The sequence below is a fragment of the Mus caroli genome, chromosome 7, assembly GCF_900094665.2.
Source record: "Mus caroli chromosome 7, CAROLI_EIJ_v1.1, whole genome shotgun sequence".
NCBI lineage: Eukaryota > Metazoa > Chordata > Mammalia > Rodentia > Muridae > Mus > Mus caroli.
In genome coordinates, this window is record NC_034576.1 from 129,046,531 (window position 1) to 129,067,536 (window position 21,006).

At 55.9% G+C, this 21,006-nt stretch overlaps 4 protein-coding genes and 1 long non-coding RNA gene across 11 annotated transcripts in view; 1 reads left to right on the top strand and 4 right to left on the bottom strand.

The window, feature by feature from the left end:
• Mvp (major vault protein) overlaps positions 1 to 8,411 on the bottom strand; it is a 29,716-nt gene extending 21,305 nt beyond the window's left edge. Inside the window, exon 1 of the mRNA XM_021166373.2 lies at positions 8,029 to 8,411. Within this exon, the coding sequence (XP_021022032.1) occupies positions 8,029 to 8,030 (2 nt within the window). The 5' untranslated portion in view covers positions 8,031 to 8,411. The remainder of the gene's footprint in view (positions 1 to 8,028) is intronic.
• Positions 8,412 to 8,566: 155 nt separating this feature from the next.
• Positions 8,567 to 10,949, bottom strand: Pagr1 (PAXIP1 associated glutamate rich protein 1). Its single transcript, XM_021167939.2, has 3 exons — positions 9,934 to 10,949; positions 9,691 to 9,773; positions 8,567 to 8,988 (listed from the first exon to the last, which is right to left on the bottom strand). Exons 1-3 carry the CDS (start codon positions 10,410 to 10,412, stop codon positions 8,789 to 8,791), a joined length of 762 nt encoding a protein of 253 aa, XP_021023598.1. The 5' UTR covers positions 10,413 to 10,949; the 3' UTR covers positions 8,567 to 8,788.
• An 83-nt stretch (positions 10,950 to 11,032) lies between these two features.
• On the bottom strand, positions 11,033 to 14,737 carry Prrt2 (proline rich transmembrane protein 2). Its single transcript, XM_021169195.1, has 4 exons — positions 14,533 to 14,737; positions 12,917 to 13,871; positions 12,358 to 12,490; positions 11,033 to 12,204 (listed from the first exon to the last, which is right to left on the bottom strand). Exons 2-4 carry the CDS (start codon positions 13,805 to 13,807, stop codon positions 12,194 to 12,196), a joined length of 1,035 nt encoding a protein of 344 aa, XP_021024854.1. The 5' UTR covers positions 13,808 to 13,871; positions 14,533 to 14,737; the 3' UTR covers positions 11,033 to 12,193.
• Positions 14,738 to 14,926: 189 nt separating this feature from the next.
• On the top strand, positions 14,927 to 16,530 carry LOC110298350. 2 transcript variants are annotated; one of them, XR_002378364.2, is made up of 3 exons: positions 14,927 to 15,047; positions 15,444 to 15,572; positions 16,471 to 16,530. It is a non-coding gene; the product is annotated as an uncharacterized LOC110298350 (long non-coding RNA). The 2 variants fall into 2 exon arrangements; XR_002378363.2 differs by having other exon boundaries at positions 15,009 to 15,193.
• Maz (MYC associated zinc finger protein) lies at positions 15,681 to 20,619 on the bottom strand. 6 transcript variants are annotated; one of them, XM_029479991.1, is made up of 7 exons: positions 20,509 to 20,619; positions 19,790 to 19,876; positions 18,863 to 19,716; positions 18,435 to 18,498; positions 18,001 to 18,172; positions 17,030 to 17,259; positions 16,641 to 16,724 (listed from the first exon to the last, which is right to left on the bottom strand). In XM_029479991.1, exons 1-6 carry the CDS (start codon positions 20,542 to 20,544, stop codon positions 17,057 to 17,059), a joined length of 1,416 nt encoding a protein of 471 aa, XP_029335851.1. In that variant the 5' UTR covers positions 20,545 to 20,619; the 3' UTR covers positions 16,641 to 16,724; positions 17,030 to 17,056. The 6 variants fall into 6 exon arrangements, with proteins under 6 accessions (XP_021023192.1, XP_029335850.1, XP_021023191.1 ...); XM_021167533.2 differs by lacking the exon at positions 17,030 to 17,259 and having other exon boundaries at positions 15,681 to 16,724; XM_029479990.1 differs by lacking the exon at positions 20,509 to 20,619 and having other exon boundaries at positions 15,681 to 16,724; positions 17,035 to 17,259; positions 19,790 to 20,155.
• Positions 20,620 to 21,006: the final 387 nt, after the last annotated feature.

A 21,006-nucleotide genomic window follows, 5' to 3' on the forward strand; every position in this document is an offset into this window, starting at 1 on the left:
GGGTTTCTCTGTATAGCTCTGGCTGTCCTGGAACTCACTTTGTAGACCAGGCTGGCCTCGAACTCAGAAATCCGCCTGCCTCTGCCTCCCGAGTGCTGGCAGGGCATGTTTCTAAGGAAATTTTCTACATTAGGTTTAATTGATGTGGGAAGACCCAACCTAACCACCACTCTGTGGACTTGGGGTTCATGCTGACTCAAAAGGAGAAATCTGAGGACCAGCATTCAGGTGTTTCCTGATAGCTGTTAGGTACAGTGTGACCCCCTGCCTCAGGTCCTGATTGCTGGTGGTGCTGGTGGGTACAGTGTGACCCGCTGCCTCAGGTCCTGGTTGCTGGTGGTGCTGGTGGGTACAGTGTGACCCCCTGCCTCAGGTCCTGATTGCTAGTGGGTACAGTGTGACCCCCTGCCTCAGGTCCTGATTGCTAGTGGGTACAGTGTGACCCGCTGCCTCAGGTCCTGATTGCTGGTGGGTACAGTGTGACCCGCTGCCTGAGGTCCTGATTGCTGGTGGGTACAGTGTGACCCGCTGCCTCAGGTCCTGATTGCTGGTGGGTACAGTGTGACCCCCTGCCTCAGGTCCTGATTGCTGGTGGGTACAGTGTGACCCGCTGCCTCAGGTCCTGATTGCTTCTGGGTACAGAGTGACCCGCTGCCTCAGGTCCTGATTGCTGGTGGGTACAGTGTGACCCGCTGCCTCAGGGTCCTGCTGCCGTAACTTCAGGCGTGCTGACTGTAACCTCAAACAGTAGTAAGATCAAGACCATCCTGAAGTTGCTCTGAAGAGATTTTGTTTGGAAACACATAAAGCGGGGAACAGATGCCTCTTTCTTTAACCCTGCAGCTACCATCTAACCTAGAAGCTGTTCTGCGTTCCCTTTTCACGGGAGGCCGAGATCCCTGGTTCTCAGGAAGGTAGCTTTTCCAGGCTTACAACTTGCCTTCTGACTTCCAGGCTCTGTCCTGCCATGTTGTCCAGTCCTGTCCCATCCAGTGTCCCATCTCTCCTCTATGCCCCGCCCTCCCCCCAAGCTGATCCCTCTGCTCAGAGTCCTCCAAGCCACTGCACATCCGGCTCAACTTTGCCTCTATTCCAGTTGTTGCAGGACATGAAATGGAACCCTGTTCCAGGAGAGCAACATTCAAGGCTCTAAGATTAAAGCCACTTAAACTGAGACCCTCTTTTTTTGTTGTTTTTGTTTTGTTTTGTTTTGTGTGTAGCTCTGGCTGTCCTGGAACTAGCTATGTAGAGCAGGCTGGCCTGGAACTCAGAAATCTATCTGCTTCTTTTTTTTTTTTTTTTGGTTTTTCGAGACAGTTTCTCTGTGGTAGCCCTGGCTGTCCTGGAACTCACTCTGTAGACCAGGCTGGCCTCAAACTCAGAAATCCACCTGCCCCTGCCTCCCAAGTGCTGAGATTAAAGGTGTGTGCCACCATGCCCAGCTCTGCTTCTTGAGTGCTGAGATTAAAGTTGTGTACCACCACCGCCATTGGACACCTGACCCTTTTTGAATGGATGACCTTACATAAGTCCTTTGTTCCTTTATCTGCCTCCTCCATTACCAAATTGAGATGACTAATAGTCTTTTCCCAGCACGGTGATGACACGTTTGTACAGAAAGCACCCACAGCCAAGCCTGGCTCTTTACCAGTACAGTGTTTACTACTGAGAATAGACAGGGCCCAAGGCCCAATTTTCCTAACCCACTGAGAGCTGTGGTTAGGGCCTCCTTCCCCATCTGGCATTAGGGCTGAACCCTCACTTGTCTACTGGTCAGGTAAAGCTTCGTACACCAGAGGCACAGCGATGCAGAGGCTCCCCACAGTTGGGTACAGCATCTCTCTAGGGGCTCCAATGCAGGTTCACTGCAAGGGAGAAGCCAGGCCAGGAAACCAGATGGGACAAGAAGAAGGGCCTGTGCTGCCAGCAGGGTTTGGAGGCCCCACCCGGAAGAAGAGAACTATAGAAGGTCCTGTGAGGTGGGAGTAGGCTCCAGGCACAGCCTCTATTGGCTCCACTCCCCAAGACTGAGGCCTCTCCACCATCTGTCACCCCAGCTGGGAACAGTCAGGGGGCCTGAGAGCCTCTCCCAGCTCAGTGACTCAGCAAGAGCCTTCCTCAAAGCTAATCAGGCTGGGTTCCGGCCTTGTTCTGAGGTCAGGCCCCTGCTTCGATACAAGGGTTCCATTTCACTTCCCTGTCCACTCCCCTACCACGCCCCATAGCTCCCCTACCACTGAGGCTACCAGTCAGTTCCCTTGGAGCAGGCGTTGCCTTTATGCCCCTGGCACTTAGATTTGTGACAAGTCTCACACTCTGGCAGCTTACTGGATGATGTGCACGGTTCCAGCCTTTTATTTCTGTTATTTCAAGGCCCTCAAAAGACACGGTATGCCAGGTGTGGTAGCACCTGCCTTTCATCTCAGTATTTGGGAGACAGAAGTGGGAAGGTATGTGTGAGATGGAGACCAGCCTGGTCGACATAGTGAGTTACAGGCTAAGAAGGGCTACATAATGAGTGTGTGTCTCAACAAAAATGAGAAGCCAGTGGCAAAGACCCTATGGCTGCCCCAGGTCTGGATGCTGCAGGTCCGGATGCTGCATGATGCCGCAGGTCTGGATGCCACAGGTCTGGCTCCAGCTCTTGCCGGCTGCACCTCTCCTTTCTGCCTTGTGCTGAGCTCTGCTCCCTGCCGGCTCGGCTCTTGGGCACACATCTAGTCTGGCCTGCTCACAAGTCTGTAAGTGGCAGGAGCCACAGCTAGTCCTCAAGTAGCAGCAGAAGCTGGGGTTCAGTCTGCTGTGCAAAGCGGGGTGTGTGAGGCCAGGGTGCAGCTTGGCTTACTGGTCTCCAGTGCACAACACAGAACAAGGGCAGGCTGCCAGTCCCAGGTTTTGTTGTTTTGAGACGTCTCACTCTGTAGCCCAGGACAGCAAACTTTCTGTCTCCCAAAACCTTAGAGTGAACTACTACTTCTGTTCTTTCCTTTTTCTTTTCCAGATAGAATCTTGCTATATAACCCTGGGTAGTGGCTTACTACTATGAAGTCTATGAAGGCCTTGTTCTCAAAGCAAGCCTCCTGCCTCAACTTCCTGAGTGCTGAGACTACTGGTATGGGCCACCATGCTTGGCTTCATTCCTTTTCCGGCAACTCAAAGGCAATGTTGATGTATCAGCCAAAATCAATGAGCCATGAATCATCACATTTCAGGAATTTTCAAAATAACCTTCGAATGTCTGGCATAGGGAATCTAAATAGCCAGTGGCTGGTTCACAGAGCCTCACTGTGCTCAGGGTCCGCAGGGAGGTTTTCTTTTTTGTTTTAGTAGTAGTAGTAGTAGTAGTAGTAATTTTGAGACAGTTTCTATAGCCCTGGCTGTCCTGGAACTGTAGGTCAGGCTAGCCTTGAAGTTACAGAGGTCCACCTGCTTTTGCCTCCCAAGTGCTGGGAATCTTTTATTTTTACTTGTTTTGCTTTTGTTTTCTACTTTTCTACTATAGGATTTTACTGTGTATCCCTGGCTGTCCTGTAACTCACTCTGTAGACCAGGCTGGCCTTGAAATCACAAAGATCTGCTGGCTTCTGCCTCTGGAGTGCTGGAATTAAGGGCGAGTAGTCCCACTGCCCAGCTTAGTCTTTTATTGCTTTAATTATGTGTGTGTGTAGGTGCTCATGTGCGTGCAGGGAATTGAACTCAGGTCTTCTGTCAGAGCAGGGCCAGCTCTGCGTTGTCAAGCCATCTCTCCTGGAGATTCTTAAAGCTGTGTATCTCTGGAGATTTGGGGTTTCTTTCATAGAGGGTAGGGTCTGAGCACTGATTATTTTTTTTTAAAGTTCTCACAATGACTCAAAGATTGAGAGCCACTGTAGTGAGAATTCTGGAATTGTGGTTTCTTTAAAAATACAGAAATATTTTAAGAAAGCACTTTTGTTTTAATCCCAGGTGTGGGGTGTGGGCTGCACCGGACTGTCCACAGCAGCTGACTATGATTTGCCTCGTGCTCTAGCAGAGGCATGGTTTTACCAGCTGCAGATAGTTTCTGCAACTGTGTGACATTTGGAATTCTGGGAACTTTTCAGAGGGTACATAAATGCTAACACCCCAACAAGCGTGGGTGGTTGTTGGCTTCGTTTGGTTGGTTTTGGTTTGTTAGTAGTCATGCTCATTAAAGAAACAAAAGTTCAATTCAGGGATCTCTCTCCTCTCTCCTTCTTTTTCTCCTATCTAGTGGTAGGGGGTGAAATGGGTTGGAGGGAGGATAAAGGGTGGGAAAAAGAACCCACAAAGCAGCAAAGACCAGCTATAAGCCACTCTGGAGGTGATGGTGACAGCACTAGCCCAGGCTAGCCTGGGTTACCCAGAAGCGATGCTGGTGTGTGTGAGTGAGCTGAGTCTAGTGGTTTATGCTTATAATCCTAGCACTTAGGAGGTAGGAAGAAACTACAACATGAAGGACTGAGCTATGGAGCAAGTTTTCAGCTAGCTAAGGCTACAGAGCCAGGTAAATCTCCAAATTCAAGGCTAGCCTGGTCTAGAGTTTCGGGATTGCCAGGGCTATACAGGGAAACCCTGCCTCAAAAACCAAACCAAACCAAACCTCAACAACCAGAAACATTAGCCTTGTCACAGTTCTGTTATCGCAACCTTGGCTCTGAATCACTCCTAGCAACCAAACTTCCTCTGCTGGACTGAAAAAGTTGCAAAGGTGTCTGTCCTAAAGCTACAGGTTTAGGGAGGGGAAGGTCCATCTCAAACAGTCCAAGCTCAACAAATCTGTTTACACCTGGAGTGCAAAGACCAAGACCTTTTCTCCTTTCTCAGGTGGGTCCAGGGTAGCTGTGAATCCACTGTGAAGCTGAAGGCCTCAAATCTCCGCCTTCAAGGAGAACAAGACCATCAACTCAGTGGCTAGCCCACTCCAGCCTCCCTCCATTCCTGTGACTGTGACTGCATCCCACCTTGAACAGCCCCTCTCCTGTGGGTGACAGTTCCAGTTGTTCCACTTCACCTTAAAGTCATCGCTGGGACCATTCCTGCACCTCCTACTTTAACCATCAACACTGTCCCAGGTCTCTCTCCTGCCTTCCTGATAAAAACCCTTCCTCTCCTGCCTAGCTCCAAGTAGCTCCCTTTGTCCCCAGCTCTGTTCTCTTGATCCTGGCAGGACAGAGAGCGAAGGGGAAGGTGGTGACCCAGCCCAGCCAGCAGATGGCTGCCTACTTTGGATTTAAGAAACGGTCTGCCTACATTCAGTATAAGCAGGGCCTGTCCTCAATGGAGTTCTTCCCTGATCGCACCTTCTACCATGTTGGTTCTGGGGCTTGAACCCAGGCCACCAGAGGCTCAGCAGCAATCTCACTAGCCCCTCCCCCAAACAATCTTAGCCAACCAACAGCTGGAGTGGTAGCCCAGGCTGTGATACTGTATGTAACACAGGCAGGCCAGGCTAAGGGCAGGCTCTGGAAAAAAAGAGAAAGCCTTAACCTTAACTGTGATACAGCTTGGTGGCCTCAGCATGTGCCAAGTGGCTCTGTCCCTCCTCAACACCCCCCCACCCCGCAAAATGTTACAAATGAAGAGTGTGCAGACTAGAATCAGCCTGACTCAGGAGCCCTGATCTCCATCAAAGTTTTCTCTCCTAAATAAGACCTGACTGGGATTTTTTCTTTTTTCTTTATGTAAGTAGGTAGCTGTCTTCAGACACATCAGAAGAGGACATCAGACTCCATTATACATGGTTGTGAGCCACCATGTGGTTGCTGGGATTTGAACTCAGGACCTCTGGAAGTGCAGTCAGTGCTCTTACCCGCTGAGCCATCTCTCCAGCTTGTGTCAAGAGGAGTTTTATTGTGTTGTTTAGGCTGGCCTGAGACTCTGGGGATAAAACAAGTGTCATGCTTCCACACCTGGCTTCTGACTGACACTGAGACCTCTTCACACTTTTCTCAGGCCTTACTCCAGATTCCCAGAATCAAGGATTCCGGGAATCGCCCACCCTACATCCAAATGCCTTCAGATGACTCATTCTAGCCTTTGAGGTCAAGGCCTAGCCCAGCCATATGGCTTGGTCCTGGATGGTTGGCCAGGTTTCCCTGGCGTTCCTGGAGACAGTATGGCTTGTCAGCACCAGGTCATCAGCCAGTCTCACTGAAGGGGACACAGCGGACCTGGTCGGATTTGTTGCTGTCCAGGAAATGGCTTTTCTTTTTCTTTTTTGTTTTTTTTTTTTTTTTCGAGACAGGGTTTCTCTGTGTAGCCCTGGCTGTCCTGGAACTCACTCTGGCCTCAAACTCAGAAATCCACCTGCCTCTGCCTCCTGAGTGCTGGGATTAAAGGCATGCATCACCACGCCCAGCTGAAATGGCTTTTCAAAGGCGAGCATTTTCTATACACTGAGCCAGCAAAGTCTTGGCTACACGAGAAGAGTGTGGGATACCACAGCAGGCCTGAGCATGGAGCGCCCAGGATCGCAAAGGTGGTAGCTGTCCTGCCCAGGTGCCCCACCTCAGGGTGGGGATTGATATCCTGTGTGCCAAAGGTATATCCTGTGATGGCCAGCCTCTTTTTCATGTCCCAGGGAGCCACAGGCAGGCAGGGCAAAAGGAACAGCTTTGTCAACCACCATCTCCCACTACAGCTGGGCTCTAGTCCCCAGACCCTCAGGCCGGCTGTCCAGTTGAGCTTCCCCCTGTTCACTTCTCCTTCCCCTAAAGCTTTCCTCTCGTTCTCATTAAATCTGCACCTCCTGGAAACCAAGCTACTCTTGTGATCGTCCCGCTCACCACTGCAAGGGTGGCCAAGGCCCATGGTTGGCACAGCCCTGCCCAGGGCAGTAGGAAAAAGCCTCCACGACCAGTGGAGAAGGGAATCAAGGAGGTGAAGTCACACATGCCAGTCACTCAGAGACGGCAGAGCCCGGATCCTCGGGAGTGATGGCAGAAGGGAAAAGCCAGCGATGGAGTCTTGAGTGGAAGCTGTAACTTTGCCCAGTTGGCTTCTGTTATTTGTGACAAGGTCTTACACAGTAGCTTAGGCTGTGGTGGAACCATATCTCAGGCTGGCCCCAAGCCTCGGGAGACCCTCCTGCCTCAGCTGCCCAAGTGCTTGGATTAGAGGTGTGAACTATGTTGGGCAAGGCTCCCATTTCTTTCTCTTTTTTAAAAGTGTGCTAGGGACCTTTGGACACGTAAGTATGCTGTGCCACCGAGTCACACTCCATCCATCAGGTCGTAGAGTCCTTGTCCCAAATATATGAAACCCTAGGTTCGAGCCCCAGCTCTGAATAAAACTGATATCCATGACAGAAATCTATAATGTTAGCACTCACTCAGGAGGTAGGGGCAAGAAGGTTAGATGTTTAAGGTTATCCTGAGCTACACAGAGAGTTCAAGACCACTTAAAAAACATGAGGAGGACCCCCTCCCTCTCTTTTTTTTCCAGACAGGGTTTCTCTGTGTAGCCCTGGCTGTACTGGAACTCACTCTGTAGAACAGGCTGGCCTAGAACTCAGAAATCCGCCTGCCTCTGCCTCCTGAGTGCTGGGATTAAAGGCGTGCGCCACCACTGCCCGGCTGAGGAGGATCCTTTCTCAACAACAACAACCAAAACAAAACCTAAAGTCAACCAACCAAACAAGAGAAACAGAAATGATGGGGTCTCTCCTGCTAAGTGCAAGGCACCCTTTCTGCTTCAGATTCCTGAGTAGGGAGTGGCACATGTGTGCTACTGGGCCTGACAAAGTCCCCTCACCGCCCATCTCCTGTGAGGGAGACCCTATGTCAGGGACACCTGAGGTTTTAGGGGTCGAGGACATTAACAGGGTGCTTTGAACCCTGAAAGTCTTAGAAAGTGAAACCTCACAAGGCAGAGCAGCCTACACCCTTCTTCCTGTAACTGCTGAGATGTCACTGCCCCAGAAGAAGCGTCGCAGGAAAGCAGGAAGACTAGAGAGAGCCTGTGGGACAGACATCTACTCCTGGGTTGGAGTCTTGGGGGTCCCGCCAGGGTCATGAGATCCGTACTCACATTTAGCAGGGTAGCTGGCTGCTGCAGGCCACAGGTCAGGAATTTCCCTCACCAACACTTGAGATGACTTCCCTAATGGGCTGGGCAGGCAGGGGCGGAGCTTGTGTATTTAAAGGGCCCTGCAACTGGATCTTTTGCTCCTCCAGGCTGCACTGAAGTCACCACAGCTGGGGGCAATTCCTGCCTCAGTGCTAACTGGCTGGTCTGGACTGAGACTAGGAAATCAGAGGATGCAGTAGTAAGGGTGGGAGTGGGGATTGGTGGCTGGCTGAGCCTCTGCCTCTTCTGGCTTCAATATTACAGTGTGGAGGAACACAGCTCTGCCTCTGCCCAAGTGAGAATGTGTGCTTGGGTTGAGCTGCAGTCTCTCCTCTGAGAAGATCATCCGGCATCTTTTTGGTTTTTTTTTTGGTTTTTCGAGGCAGGGTTTCTCTGTGTAGCCCTGGCTATCCTGGAACTCACTCTGTAGACCAGGCTGGCCTCGAACTCAGAAATCCGCCTGCCTCTGCCTCTCAAGTGCTGGGATTAAAGGCGTGCGCCACCACGCCCAGCTCATCGGGCATCTTTTATTAGATTTAGCACATCCAGCTCAAAACTTCGAACAGACACTAAACAGAACACACAGGCACCCTCCTGAGAGGCACTGCACTGGGAGCCTGAGGCCTTCCCGGTTGGTTACAAGTTCCCCAGAGCCTGGGTTGGGAAAGGCCGGCCATGCCCAGCACAAAACAGTCTGCACCTGTGGCAGGAGCAGCACCAGTCAGTACTTCCGCTGCCTGGGAAAGAGACTGTTTCCTGACGATCGGAGTGGAGGGCTGGTGGGGCTGGGGCCCTCTGAGTCTAAGCTGAAGAGGTCTCTCCCGGTCCGGAGGATCTGCTCCTCTAGTTTCTTATGGCGCTTCATGTCCGAGAGGACCTTATCCAGACGTGCCTCCCGTTTCTGGCTCCGGGCTGAGCTTCCTAAGACGGTAGAAAACGTGACAGCATTGAGACGTGAGCCCCCCCCAAGCGCCCACACTTAGAGATCTTGTTAAATACTCCCTTCTTAGGCCTCAGGGGCACAGAGGAGCCAATGTTTAGGTTTGGGCCACACACAGGATGGCTGGTATTAGGCTAAGATACCCATAATGCAATGGCTGGGGAACATAGCCATCATGTGCAAAGGTCCTGGGGCAGGAGGCAGACTTATTCTGAGGACAATGTATTGGGGCAGGGGTAGAGGCCAGAAAACTTAAGATTCTCTGTGGACATGCTCTTCCTCTCTGGAATGGAATTCTCGGGAGGAGTACAAGCTGAGGAAAGACGGGACCTCACTTAAAAGGACTACTCTGGTTGACAATGGTGGATCTGTACAAGCGGAGCAGATGCAACTTGCTGTTGGCTTGACCGGCTGTGATGTCAGGTCAGCTCTGGGCATGAACATAGTACTTCAGAGATGTGTTCAGCAAACTTTGAACTTCTGGGAAGGTCTGCGGGGCCTCTGACAGGAAAGTATGGCACTGACCTAAGCCAGAACTACGCTGCTACTGTGTGAGTGCTCCTTCCCGTTGCTGATCTTACAAGGTGGCAGAAACCAGCCAAGGCCTCAGACCAGCCCACTTGTGGGCGGGGTAACTAGGGGAGGCCCTTTACCTCCCCTCAGTTCTTCCCTCTCACCCGTACCTGGTGTCCGTCTTCTGTCAATCAGTGAGTCCTTTGGTGTCATTGGCTCATCATCAAAGTCAAATTCTGTAGGCATGTGCGGCCTGCAACAGGGTGGACAGAAAGCCAAGGTTGAGAGCAGCTCTCCCTAACACCTGCTGGCACACCCCAAACCACCGCCTCATCCTGTCCTGCTCTCCCCTCCCTCCAGTCTCCGCGCTCTGGAGAGCAGTCCCGGGAATAATGTGTAAAGCATGGTCTCACTTTTCCTCCTCCTCTTCTTTGGCCTCTGGCTCCTCGTCTGATCTCTCCTCTTCACTCTGGGCCTCTGGGGTAGGCGGCCGGCGGGGTAGGATCTCTGCTTGAAGCTCCAGAGTACCTTGGGTAGCCAGCAGTTCATAGAGCCGCTGGATTTCGGAGGGTGGGGGCATCCAGGACTGCCCATTGGCCGGCAGCTCCACCTCCTCATCGCTGCAGGGCACGCACCAGTCTTCGGATTCTCCTTCCACACGCTCGTCGCTCGCAGCGCTGGGAGCTTCTAGTGCCTCCTCGGCCCTGGATCCCTCATGCCCGGCCTCCTCCTGACTGCCTTTCCCCTCTTCCTCGGCCTTACTAGCCGAGACAGAGGGACCTCCAGTGTCCTCCACCGCCAGAGCCTGGAGGCCGGAAGTCACTTCCCCTTCTTCAGACAGAGGCGCTGCTGTGCTGCCTGCAATGGTTCCATGGCCCAGGGCAAGGGACATAGAGTACTAGAGAAGAAGCCCAGCAATAGAGGAGGTTTTACAGTACCAAACCAGGGCGCCTCACCCGAAGGGCTTGAGAGCCTTTCTAGGTCTAGGAAATCGCCAGTCAGTCCAACAGCTGACTGCGGCCAGAGCACCGTCCCCAGGAGGGGGCGCTCAAATCCCTGCAAGGACAGACCCCACCCCACGGACCCAGAATTCTGCCGTTCCCAGGGACCCGCAGGAAACACGCTCGGAGCTGGAAAGGAAAGGGCCTGCTTTCTCGCTTTCACATCGCCTTCTCCATCACCGGGATGGAAGTCATCTTTTTAGACCGGGCAAACCTAGTTCGCGTCTACTCAGCAGCGGTACAAACCTGGAGCTAAAACCCGCCTCCCAGGCTGCGCAGGATCGCAGTACGCAGGCGCAGAGAAATGGCGCGCGGAGGCTCCGCGGTAGTCAAAGCTACTTGAAAGAGGAAAGAGAAGACTTGCGCATGCGCAACTTAGCCCTTAGGACTCATTAACCTCGGCCCATACTAAAGATGGCCACTGCGGCAGCGCATGCGTATTCCGTTCAGTAGGGCCTGCCAGAAAGCAGTACCTTGACTCTGCAAACACAGGGACCAACTGAGGCCAGTCTCATGCATTCTCTGTTTATTAGTGTTTAAGACTCATGCAGCATTCAGCATACAAAAAGGGAGACTCAGTTTTATTTTTTGAAAAGGAATTTTAGTTTTCCCCCAACTTTTTTTTTTTTTAAAGGAAACAAAAAACCCCCGCCAACTCTGAAATGCATCGCAGCTGGCTCTCTGCCTCCTCAGAGGGCTGTCGCGTGCAACAAACCTCCCTCATCCTCTTAGAGAATAATTATAGAGCTCCCCCACCCTTCCCTTGCTCCCTGCAGCTGGGAACTTTGGTCCTTTGTTTGTTTGTTTGTTTTGAATTCTACTGTTTACAAAGCACATAAATAGACCTTCAAACAAGAAATTCTGAGGTTAAAAAGCCCAAACGGGCAGGTCAATTCAGGCTGACTCTTCAGCCGCAGCTGTGCCCCTTCCTCCCCTGTTTGTTCAGAATAAGGACTCTCAGAAGGTCCCCCAGGTGAGGACTCACTTGCCAGCTTTGGGACCCAATAGGCACCTTAGGGGTTAGGGTGGGGTATGGTCTGGGCCTGGGTGATCCCCAGTAGAGAACAGTCAGAGCCCCCAGCTAGGCTCCTCTCCCCACACCATCCTTCTTCCCTCAGCCTGACCTAAGAACTGCAGTTTTTGCAGACTAAGTGTTGGCAGGAGGGTGAAGACGCTAAGGGGGAGATGAAAAGGGGGAAAGGGTCAGGGGACGTGGCAAGGGGAAAAAACGGTGTTAAGGAAGGGGAGAAAGGGATGGGTTAGATACCAAGACAATGAACGTTGGGAGGTCAGGGTTAAGGTTCAGAGGATTCCAGAGGCAGGAAGAAGTGCAGGAAGGCTGGGAGAGATGCAGAGGTGCAGAGTACAATTTAGATGTTCAGGAAGGCTTCCAGAAGTGCAGAGAGGTTTTCAGAGTGCAGGGTTAGGGAGGTCAAGAGGCAGGAGGGGAGTGGGGGTCTGCAGGCAAAAGTGCAGGGAGAAAGGAAGCCTATGGCTGGCAGAGGAGCCTGGCAGGATGCAGGGGAAAAGAAGCTGTAAACAAGGCCGCTCAGGCTCCCTTGGTCCCTAGAGATGGGGGCCAGGGCCATGGACTGGGATTCTCCCAGGATAGGGATGGACCCAAGACAGCTCCCAACAGGAAGAAAAGTCTTGGAATGCAGGGCAGAGCCCCTCACTTATACACTGTGGGAGAGGAGAGGGAAAGACAGACAGGGAAGGAGACAGGAAGAGACAAAGGCATAGGGAGGACAGACAGGAGAGAGCAGGGTCAGGGGTTAGTAAAGCTGCCCTGGTCAACCCTCCGCGCCTCCCTTCCTGTCCCTGACCCCCACTCACCGCCTAAGTTGATGACGCAGGAGGCGATGATGATGAGGACCCCCCCAACCAGCGCCACGATGCTTAAGAGCTTGGCTACTCGGCCCAGACGTTGAGCCCCATCCACGTCCCCCTGTTGCAGGCTGTTCCGGGACTGGGGTGAGGGTGAGGGGTTTGGAGGTATCATGGCCCAGGTCAGCAGGAGCCAGCCCAGCAGGGATCAGGTGAGAGTCCAGAGGAGGAAGGTCAGCCCAATGGGGTTAAGAAAGAAGGAGAATTGGGGATTTAAGAAGGAGAATTAATTAAGAATTAATTAAGAAGGAGAATTGGGGATGCAGGAGGAAGAGGGTACAGGTCAGCAAGATTATATGACACATCTGTTTCCCTCCCGCTTGAAGGGGTAGGGCAGGAGTGCCTTGGAAGGTTAGGTCCTGGGGAGAGACAAGCAAAGGGCCAGCAATTGGAAAAGTGGGATCCATGCAGAGAGGTGAGGGAAGGTGTCATTACTGGGGCTCTGGGCTGACACTGGCACGAAGCTGAGAGCCATAGTACACTTGGGCCAGGGTCCCTTGGGGCTCACCATGACGGCATAAGCGAAGGCCACAATGTTGACAGGCCACATGGGGCAGAAGCAGGACAGGATGGCAAGGATGATATAGTCCCGAGGTTTCTGGGTGCCTTCGCCCCCTTCCACCCCAGGCCCTGCCAGCTGGGAGCTGGGATGACGGCTTAGGCTACCTCGAGGAGATCCTGGATGCCCACCGTGTGCCCTTCCTATTCTGTCTTCCTCAACGAGTTTCTGCAGCACACGGGGGGGAGCCCCATTGGCTGGGGGTGTTTTAGTTGAGGGTGGTGAGTGAGGTTGGGGGGCTGGGCCCTCTTCCCCGTCACCAGCCTGAAGGGGAACCACTGCTCCGTTTTCTTGTTTTTCCCCTGTACTTTCAGTCAGGACCTCTGTGGTAGGGGCCTCTTGGGTGGGGGCTTCTGCCTGGAGGGGTGGTTTAGGAGGAGGCTGGGAAGTTGGCTGAGGGTCTGACTGGGTGTTTATCTGAAAAGCAGGCTCTGAGGTTGGCTCAGGAGGGGCTGCAGACTGCGGCTCAGACCCTTCCTCTGCTGCAGTTTCTCTGTTCACGTCTGGTTTGGATGCTGGCTCTTGGCGTGCCTCGATGGGGCTGGGGCTGGCCTTGGAGCCTTCTTCTGGGTTTAAACTGAGGTCTGTGGCCTGGACTGTTTCTGGGGTTTCAACTGGGGTCTCTGTGGTTTCTGGTGCCAGCTCTGCCTTAGACCCTGAGTCCACAGGGGCTGCAGTGATGCCTGGGCCCAGCTGAAGGGCCTCTGGCTGGTCTGGGATCTCTGCTACAACCTGGACAGGACCTAGTCCTTCTTCAGAATGCCTGGGACCTTCTGTCTGGGTGTTGGAACTGTCTTCCACCCCCTTCATCTCAGAGACCTGAGAGCTGCTGGCTGCCATCTTAGAGAAGCGAGATGGGAGAGGGCCCGTGGGGAAGAGGAGACAACAGTGACAGTAGCAAATCCTGGAAGAGGAGGAGACAGGCTTGGTGAGGAGGGAAGAGTGTCTCTCATCACCACAGGCTCAAGAGGGCTAGTATTCTGTTTCAAGGCTAGCCTGTACTGTCCCTAGGGAGAGGAGGAAAAGTTGGGATTTCCTTTGCTTTAAGGTAGGACACCCTTGGGTGGAGAAGTATTTTAAAGTCTGCTTGGAGAGCCATGGTAAGATAAACCCTTTTCTAAACAGAACTGCTCTTGGTCTGTTCCTAGATCCACCCAACACACCCAACAAGACCCAGTCTCTCGGCTTCCAACTCGAAGGCGCACCAGAACATGAAAATCTGTGCATGCATCAGGCACTCCAACAGGCAGACTGACCAGGACCCCACACAGTCTGCTCCTTCTGTACCCTTCCCTCCTCTCTGGGCACCACCTGAGAAGTGCAGGGTCTCCTACTGTGCATTCGGGCTCAAATGCCCGTCTACCTCCTCCCAGCCCCATTCTTGGGGAGACCCAGTATCTTGTGCATACCTTCTTAGCCCTTCTTTTAGGGGTTCCCTTGTTGCTTTCAGCAGAGGCTGAGGGGGAGGGGATCTTCTCCCGATGGTACGACGCACCCAGCACCACCCTCTAGTTCGCCTGGCACCTGCATTCTCATGCCACCCAGCTGTCTGCGTCCACACCTACCAGCAGTCTCAATTGGTCCCAGTCTCATCCGCTGCCAGCCTCGGGACTGCTCCTGCGTCCCTCCGCCGCCGCCGCTGCTGCAGCAGCAGCCGCAGACCGGGGAGGGAACAAGTCTGTGAGCAATGAAGGGAGGTGGCGGGTCTCCCCTCCTCTCCTCCGGGTTTGCTCGGCCCTTCTTCTCTGGTCCCCTCCCCTAAGCTCCACTGCTGCCGCGCCGCCCCCGCCCCTAGCACGCCTCCTGCCCCTCCCGGATAGCCCAAGAGAACCTCGTGCCAGGCCCCGTGTTACCTGGGTAACCGGCCCGGGACCACTCGTGCCCCCTCCCTGCCCTTTCTCGCCCCCTCCCTGTCCTTTCTCACGCGCACCTCCTGGTGGGGCACCCCCTTCCTAAGTCCTCGGCCCCTCCCGCCAACGGTCACCGGGGGATCCTGGCAGAGACCTAGGTCTGCGAAGAGACGGACCAGTGAAGATTGGGTGGAGGCACCCTGAGCAGCATAGATGGGTTAAGCAAACAGGTCTAAGTTTGGGGTGGCTGCAAGGGGAACCGCGTGGGGTTTCAAGAGAAGGGAGCCTGCAGAACTGAAGCCTTCCTACTCCTGGAAAGCAGCAGCAGCAGAAGCAGCAATGCGTGATGAAAGCTTAAGGGAGGGTCTTTGTAAAGGTTTGAGCAAAGCCCAGAAAAGGAAATTCCAGCAAGCTAGGAAGGGCCGGGGCAAGCAGTCCATGACCACCACAGTGGGACCCGAATGCAGCTTACTGAACCCTGAGTCAACCGAGGACCCTGGGATCTATATGTGCAGGCATTTGGAGGGGTTCTGTGCAGTCTGGTGCTGGGTTGTGGACAGGACAGCATCAATAACTAGCTCAGGCATCCCAAATCTCCAGTGGGTATTCATTCTGTGCCTGTTCAGATTGGGTATTCCCTGAAGACCTGCTCTCCACAACTTCTGGATTCTTGGCCCTACCCTAAATTTGTGTTGTACCGCAGCTAGAGGCTGTACCTCAGAAGAGAGAAGCTACCACTTTGCAGAGCAGGAAAGGTTGGGACCAAGATCATGGTCAACAAAGAACCCCTCCCTCTCCCTGGGTGGGGTGAGGCTCGCACACACAACAGGGGGCTTGGTGAAGATAACTTAGGAACTCAGAGACAAGTTTTTATTTAAAATTTATTGTAATGGGGTCTGCGCAAAAGGAGGGAGGGGAGGGTGGGGAACATGCAAGGGACACAGGAACACGATGACATGGCCAGGGCCATAGCTTCTGTTGTGGGAAAGAGGAAGAAAAGACCAGGGCTGGAGCTGGGGTGGAAGAGGGAAGGGGGAGACACTGTGGCTGCATTCCCCCACCCCCAGGAAGCACCTCTTGTCCCTGGCTCCCCTCCTTTGCCCTGGCCCCCTAAGATTCCATCTCTCTTGTTCTGCCTCTGGCTCCAGTGGCTCCTTCTGATGCTCTCCTTGGCTTCTCCCTGGACAGACACTCCAGTAGGATGCTTGGGGTTTAACCACCCAACCTTACTCAAGTATCCCTCTGCCTTCCCTGCTTCTGCCCCTCCTCAATACCACCTTTTTTCTCCTCTGGGACAGAATCTTCTTTCCCCTCCTCTCTCCTCCCTACCCCTGGGAAAAAAAAAAACAACAACAAAAAAGAAAGCACCAACTCCCCAGGAAGGGGCAGCAGACAGTAGGGGAGGGGACAGAAGGAGGAGAGCACAGGACCTTCTAGGGAAAGGCTCACAAATCCCTGGGAGGAAAGGCAAGGGGTTAAAGGTGAGGGCAGTGGCTGCTGCTGTCCTCTGCCACCCCTGCTCATTGTCCAGGGGACTTCAACACAACTCAGGGGACAGGTGTTTGTAGGGTCAGCTCTGATAGGGAGGAGAAAGGAGCAGGAGAAACATTGTTAAAACCTAGTGAATTCCTTCTCCCTCCTGTCTGTCTGCAGGCTCCTCGGCTGATGCAGTCGTGAGGAGTTGCTGGGAAGAGGAGACTGTACCAAGAAGAGCTTTCCTCCACTCTCCCCTCTCCCCCATCAACTTGGAGCTCACCAAGGCTGGGAGGGAAGTGGCTGAGAGCTCACTGGTACCCCCTCTGCCCCAGAGAGGGAGCCCACAGCTGTGGGAGGGGCTGCCACCACTGCTGCTGCCGCCGCCGCCGCTGCTGCCGCCGCCGCTGCCATTGGACAAACCTCACCAGTACCTACAGCGAGAAACACCAAGGATCACAGCACAACCTAAATGGCAAGAAACACGTTCCATACCCCAGACTTTCAACTATTTCCCTATTTCCCCTGGGACACAGCCGTTACTTCCTATCTGGTCCCCAGAGGCTTCGGCCTGCCTGCTTCCAGACAGAGCATGTCCATACTGCCCTCTCTGGATCCCAAGGCTCCCTAATCTGAGTGACAGACTGGCATCCCTGGCCTTCCTGCAATCCCCTATTGGGCCCTTTGAGTTCCCTTGTCCCACACATCCCATGCTGCCCCCCCCAGCCATGTCCCACACCTTGCCTGGTGGGTGCAGGGGTCCCCCTCAGCAGGTAGGCTGTGGCTGGGGGGCATCTCCCGGGATAGGAGGGGCGGCCCCCCCCAGATGGGTCTGCATGTGGCCGGCCAGCTGGGCAGGGGTCTTGCAGTGCACGCTGCACAGCTTGCACAGGATGCGGTCAGCCCGCGGGGCCTGGAGCCCATGGTCCTTCACCGCGTGGATGCGCAGGTATGCTGCTGTGGTGAAGCCTATTGGGGGGGTTGGGATGGGGGTTGGGGTCAGCCTGGTGGAGACCCCAGAGACAGGGCTGTTCTCCTAGGCTGGGGACACCCTCCTCACATGGCACTGTCCTCCTCCCACATCCTTGGTAGGCTGGGGCCAACTACTCCAGAGAAACATAGGCTTTGCCTGCGCTTGCTCGGGGACTGGTTTGTGTGGTGCCTTACTTAATCCTTAATCTCTACAGAGACCTCCCGTCCCCACAGGACACGACACGGCTGCCTAGCTTTTTAAAGGCTTGACTCTCAGTGGAGACGGCTGTGTCCCCCCTCTCCAGTGCCCCCCTGTCTCAGCTCCTTTAGTCACCAACCAGTGAAACCAGCTTTCTGCTACTGGGTAGGGTGCGTGCTTATCACACCCCTGCTGATGTACTCCACCTGCCCCAGGAGCTGGAGACAAGAGCTTGTGGCTGCTAAGTTGAAACCCTTGGGACCGGCTTTTTGGCTATTCCTTTCTCAAAGTAACCACGTCCCACTTCATTCTCCCAAGCACACCCAAGAGGTTGAATTTCTGGTAGACGGTCTCCTGTGAACCATGGCACATAATTTAGTGGTGTTGTTTCCAATGCTGTTGTACTTGCCCCTTAAAGGGTTCTCTCTACTCGCCACAAGCTCTTAGCTGCAGCCCCCTTGACCCACATCGGTGAAAAAACCAACAGCTCTGTGCCCCCCTTTTTAATCCCTGCCCTCCTGGCACCCCTTAGCATGTACCTTTGTTGCAGAGCTCACAGACATGGTGAGGGCCCTGGCTGTGCACCTTCATGTGGTCGGAAATATAAGCCGAGCTCAGCATCTTGCCACAGACATGACATGGCACCTTCTCCTCGTGTCGGACTGTGTGCGCTCGGAGGCGATCCTTCGTAGCAAAAGCTGCCTCACATTTCTGGGGGGGAGGGTGTGGGGTCACAGGAGAGTTAAAGCTTCGGGGAGTAGAGAGAAGGGGGCAAGATAAGGGGATCAGAGTCTCGGGGGTCTTTGATCTGTAGGAAATGGGCGTGAGATGACCAGGCCTTGAAGGAGAAATGTGAAAATGGAGTGAAGAGGCAAAAAGAGAGAGAAAAAGGGGGTCTGAGAGGCTGAACCCACACAGCTACAATGAGGATCAAAATCATGAAAACCAGGACAGGAGGAAGCTGGCTTCCTACCTCACATTTGAAGGGTCGCTCTGTTGAGTGCACTTGTCTGACGTGACTGTTGAGGTGATCCGGCCTAGGGATATGTTGAGGTGGGAGGGGGTGTGTGTTAGGGCTTAGGCTCCAAGGTGAGGTGTGCCTCAAATCTACCTAGGTTCCTCCAAAATGCCTCTGCAGAGGTCCCAGCGTTTCCCCCTCAGCTCCTGTCCTCAGGCAGGAAAGCCCTCAAACCAAGATTCCTCTTCTGCCCAGAGGCTGCTTTCCTTCGGCCCAGAGACCCACCTCTTCTAAAGTACCACCCCCTGTTCCTAGCAACTTCCCTCCTCCCTGGGAGTGGTTCCTGTCCCCAGGAACGGGAGCCGCCTCCCCACCAGCCAAAGACAGGCCACCTTGTTGCCCTCCCCCCCACCGGCCTAGTGGGCAGCGAGGCCCCTGCACACCGGGAGAAGCTCTTGCCACAGTGGGAGCAGTTGTAGGGCTTGTGCACAGCGCCGTCATGTGAGCGCACGTGGTAACTCATGCGGTCCTTGCGCTTGAAGCGCTGCTGGCACACAGGGCACTGGTAGGGCTTCTCGTCCGAATGCGACAGCTTATGTCGGTTCAGGTGGTAGACGTCGCGGAAGGCCTTGCCGCACATCTCGCAGGCGTGATTCTTCCGGATGCGTTTCCCAGAGGCAGTCGTGGTCACAACGCCACCGGCCGCCACCGCTGCTGTGCCGCCGCCAGCCCCGGCTTCTCCCCCACCCCCGCTGGCTCCGCTCAGCTGGGGGACACTCAAGAGGCTCAGGGGCACCATGGTGGGCATCTTCATAGCACCCGAAGGGACCCGGCCAGCCTTGGCTCCCGTGTGGATGGCTTCGTGCCTTCGGAGGTTGTAGCCGTTCTTGAACTCCTTGGCGCACAGGGCGCAAATGTAGGGCCCCTTGCTCTTTGTCTTCTTTTCCAAGACTGATGCAACCGGGGCCACGGCGACCGTCGAGGTTGGGGCGACGACAGCGGTGGCAGCCGCTGCGGCGGCGATAGTGGCGGCCGCGGCGGGGGGCGCGGCCTCGGCGGCTGGTGCGGAGACGGCAGGGGGTGGCGGAGGAGGCGCCGGAGGCTGCTTCAGGGCCGCTGTGTCCACTGTGGAGGCGGCGGCAGGGGCCGGGGGTGCAGTAACCACTGCAGCGGCAGCCGCCGCAGCAGCCGCCGCCGCCGCGGCTGATTCTTGCGCGGCGGCGAGAACCGGGAGCAAGTCCACTTGGAGGGGCTCGGCCGCCGGGGCCTGGGGCGTGGGTGGGGGCGCCGGCGCGGCCTGCGGAGACAAGGCGCCGTGTGGGCCGCGGTCGATGGTCGGCGCTTGCCCGCCCGGCCCGGCCCCTACTCACCTGGAATGGACTCTGGGCGCAGCCCTGGGAGGCAAAGAAGCGGGACTGGAGCTCAGCCCCGACCTGCAGGGGGTTCTGGGCGTGACCCTGAGGTGGCGGGAAGGAGTTCATGAGGCCGCCCACCCCCCGGGAGTCCAGGCCCAGCACGGGGAAGGGGGGGGCCAGCAGCGTGCAAGGGAACACGGGGAACATGGCCTCGGCCACAGTGGGGGCCCCCGGAGCTCAGCGGGAGCCGGGGGCACGGGCCGCGCGGGGCCCGGGCTCGGGGCGCCGCCCCCGGCCGGCCGGGTTGGGCCGAGCCGAACGCATGGCCCGAGGGCCGCCCCGCCGCCCGCGCACCCCGGCCGGCGGGAGGGAGGGAAGGAGGGCGTCTTGTGGGGCGCGGAGCGCGGCGGCGGCGGCGACGCCCCCTGGGTGGGGGCGAGAGGCCCCGCGGGGCCGAGGGCCGGGGCCGGGGGCGGGGGGCCCGGGCGGCGGCGGCGGCGGTGGCGGCGGTTGGAGCCTGGCGGGGCGGGGTGGGGGGAGCGAGGGAGCAGCTTCGGCCCCCGCCGCGCGCGCGCGCCCAGCCGGCGCCTCGGGGAGGGCGGGGGAGGGCGCGAGGGAGGGAGGGGGACAGCTGCGCGCGCACCGGGCGCGCGGAGGGGGTGTGGGACAGGAGGGAGGGCGGGCAGGAGGGGGTGTGGGAGGGGGGGCAGGGGCGGGGGGGCGGGGGTTGTTACCTGGAAGATGAAGCTGCTCCAGTTGCTGGGATCCATGGCGGAGGGAGGAGGGAGGTGGCTCGCGCTCACCCTGGGGCGGGAGGAGGCAGCTGTGGGGGAGGGGGACCCAAGGAGGAGGCGCGCAAGGAGGGAGGGGGGAGGAGGGTGGGGGAGCGGCGCACACTGCGCGCCGGAGGGCGGGCGGGGGGCGCGAGGACACACAAGAGGCTGGAGCGGGCGCGAGCGCGAGCGCGCGCGGGGCCAGCGGGAGGGGGAGGGACAGGAGGGACTCTAGAGGGCGGAGGGACGGGGGAGCCACCCAGCAGCCCCGGTCGCCCCGAGCGCGAGACCCCCGAGACGGTTGCTGATTGGCTGGCGATGGTGCAGGTGGTGGGCGCGCGGGAGACTAGGCGGCTTCTCTTCCCCCACTTGAACGATTCCACCCCCCACTTCCCTCCGCCAGCGGCCGTTATTTCGCGCGCACGCGCACATAACAGGGCCGTCGCTGCTGAGCGGGAG

Excerpts from the sequence above, each read along its gene's own strand:
- Maz (XM_029479990.1), bottom strand. The coding sequence starts at position 19,981 with ATGTTCCCCGTGTTCCCTTGCACGCTGCTGGCCCCCCCCTTCCCCGTG. Across the intron at positions 18,499-18,862 it reads TGTGGCAAGAGCTTCTCCCG|GCCGGATCACCTCAACAGTC; the intron begins GTGTGCAGGGGC and ends ACATATCCCTAG. Across the intron at positions 18,173-18,434 it reads AGCGACCCTTCAAATGTGAG|AAATGTGAGGCAGCTTTTGC; the intron begins GTAGGAAGCCAG and ends CCTCCCCCCCAG.
- Pagr1 (XM_021167939.2), bottom strand. The coding sequence starts at position 10,412 with ATGTCCCTTGCCCTGGGCCATGGAACCATTGCAGGCAGCACAGCAGCG. Across the intron at positions 9,774-9,933 it reads AAAGAAGAGGAGGAGGAAAA|GCCGCACATGCCTACAGAAT; the intron begins GTGAGACCATGC and ends ACCCTGTTGCAG. Across the intron at positions 8,989-9,690 it reads TGACAGAAGACGGACACCAG|GAAGCTCAGCCCGGAGCCAG; the intron begins GTACGGGTGAGA and ends CTACCGTCTTAG.
- Prrt2 (XM_021169195.1), bottom strand. The coding sequence starts at position 13,807 with ATGGCAGCCAGCAGCTCTCAGGTCTCTGAGATGAAGGGGGTGGAAGAC. Across the intron at positions 12,491-12,916 it reads CCTTCGCTTATGCCGTCATG|TCCCGGAACAGCCTGCAACA; the intron begins GTGAGCCCCAAG and ends CCCTCACCCCAG.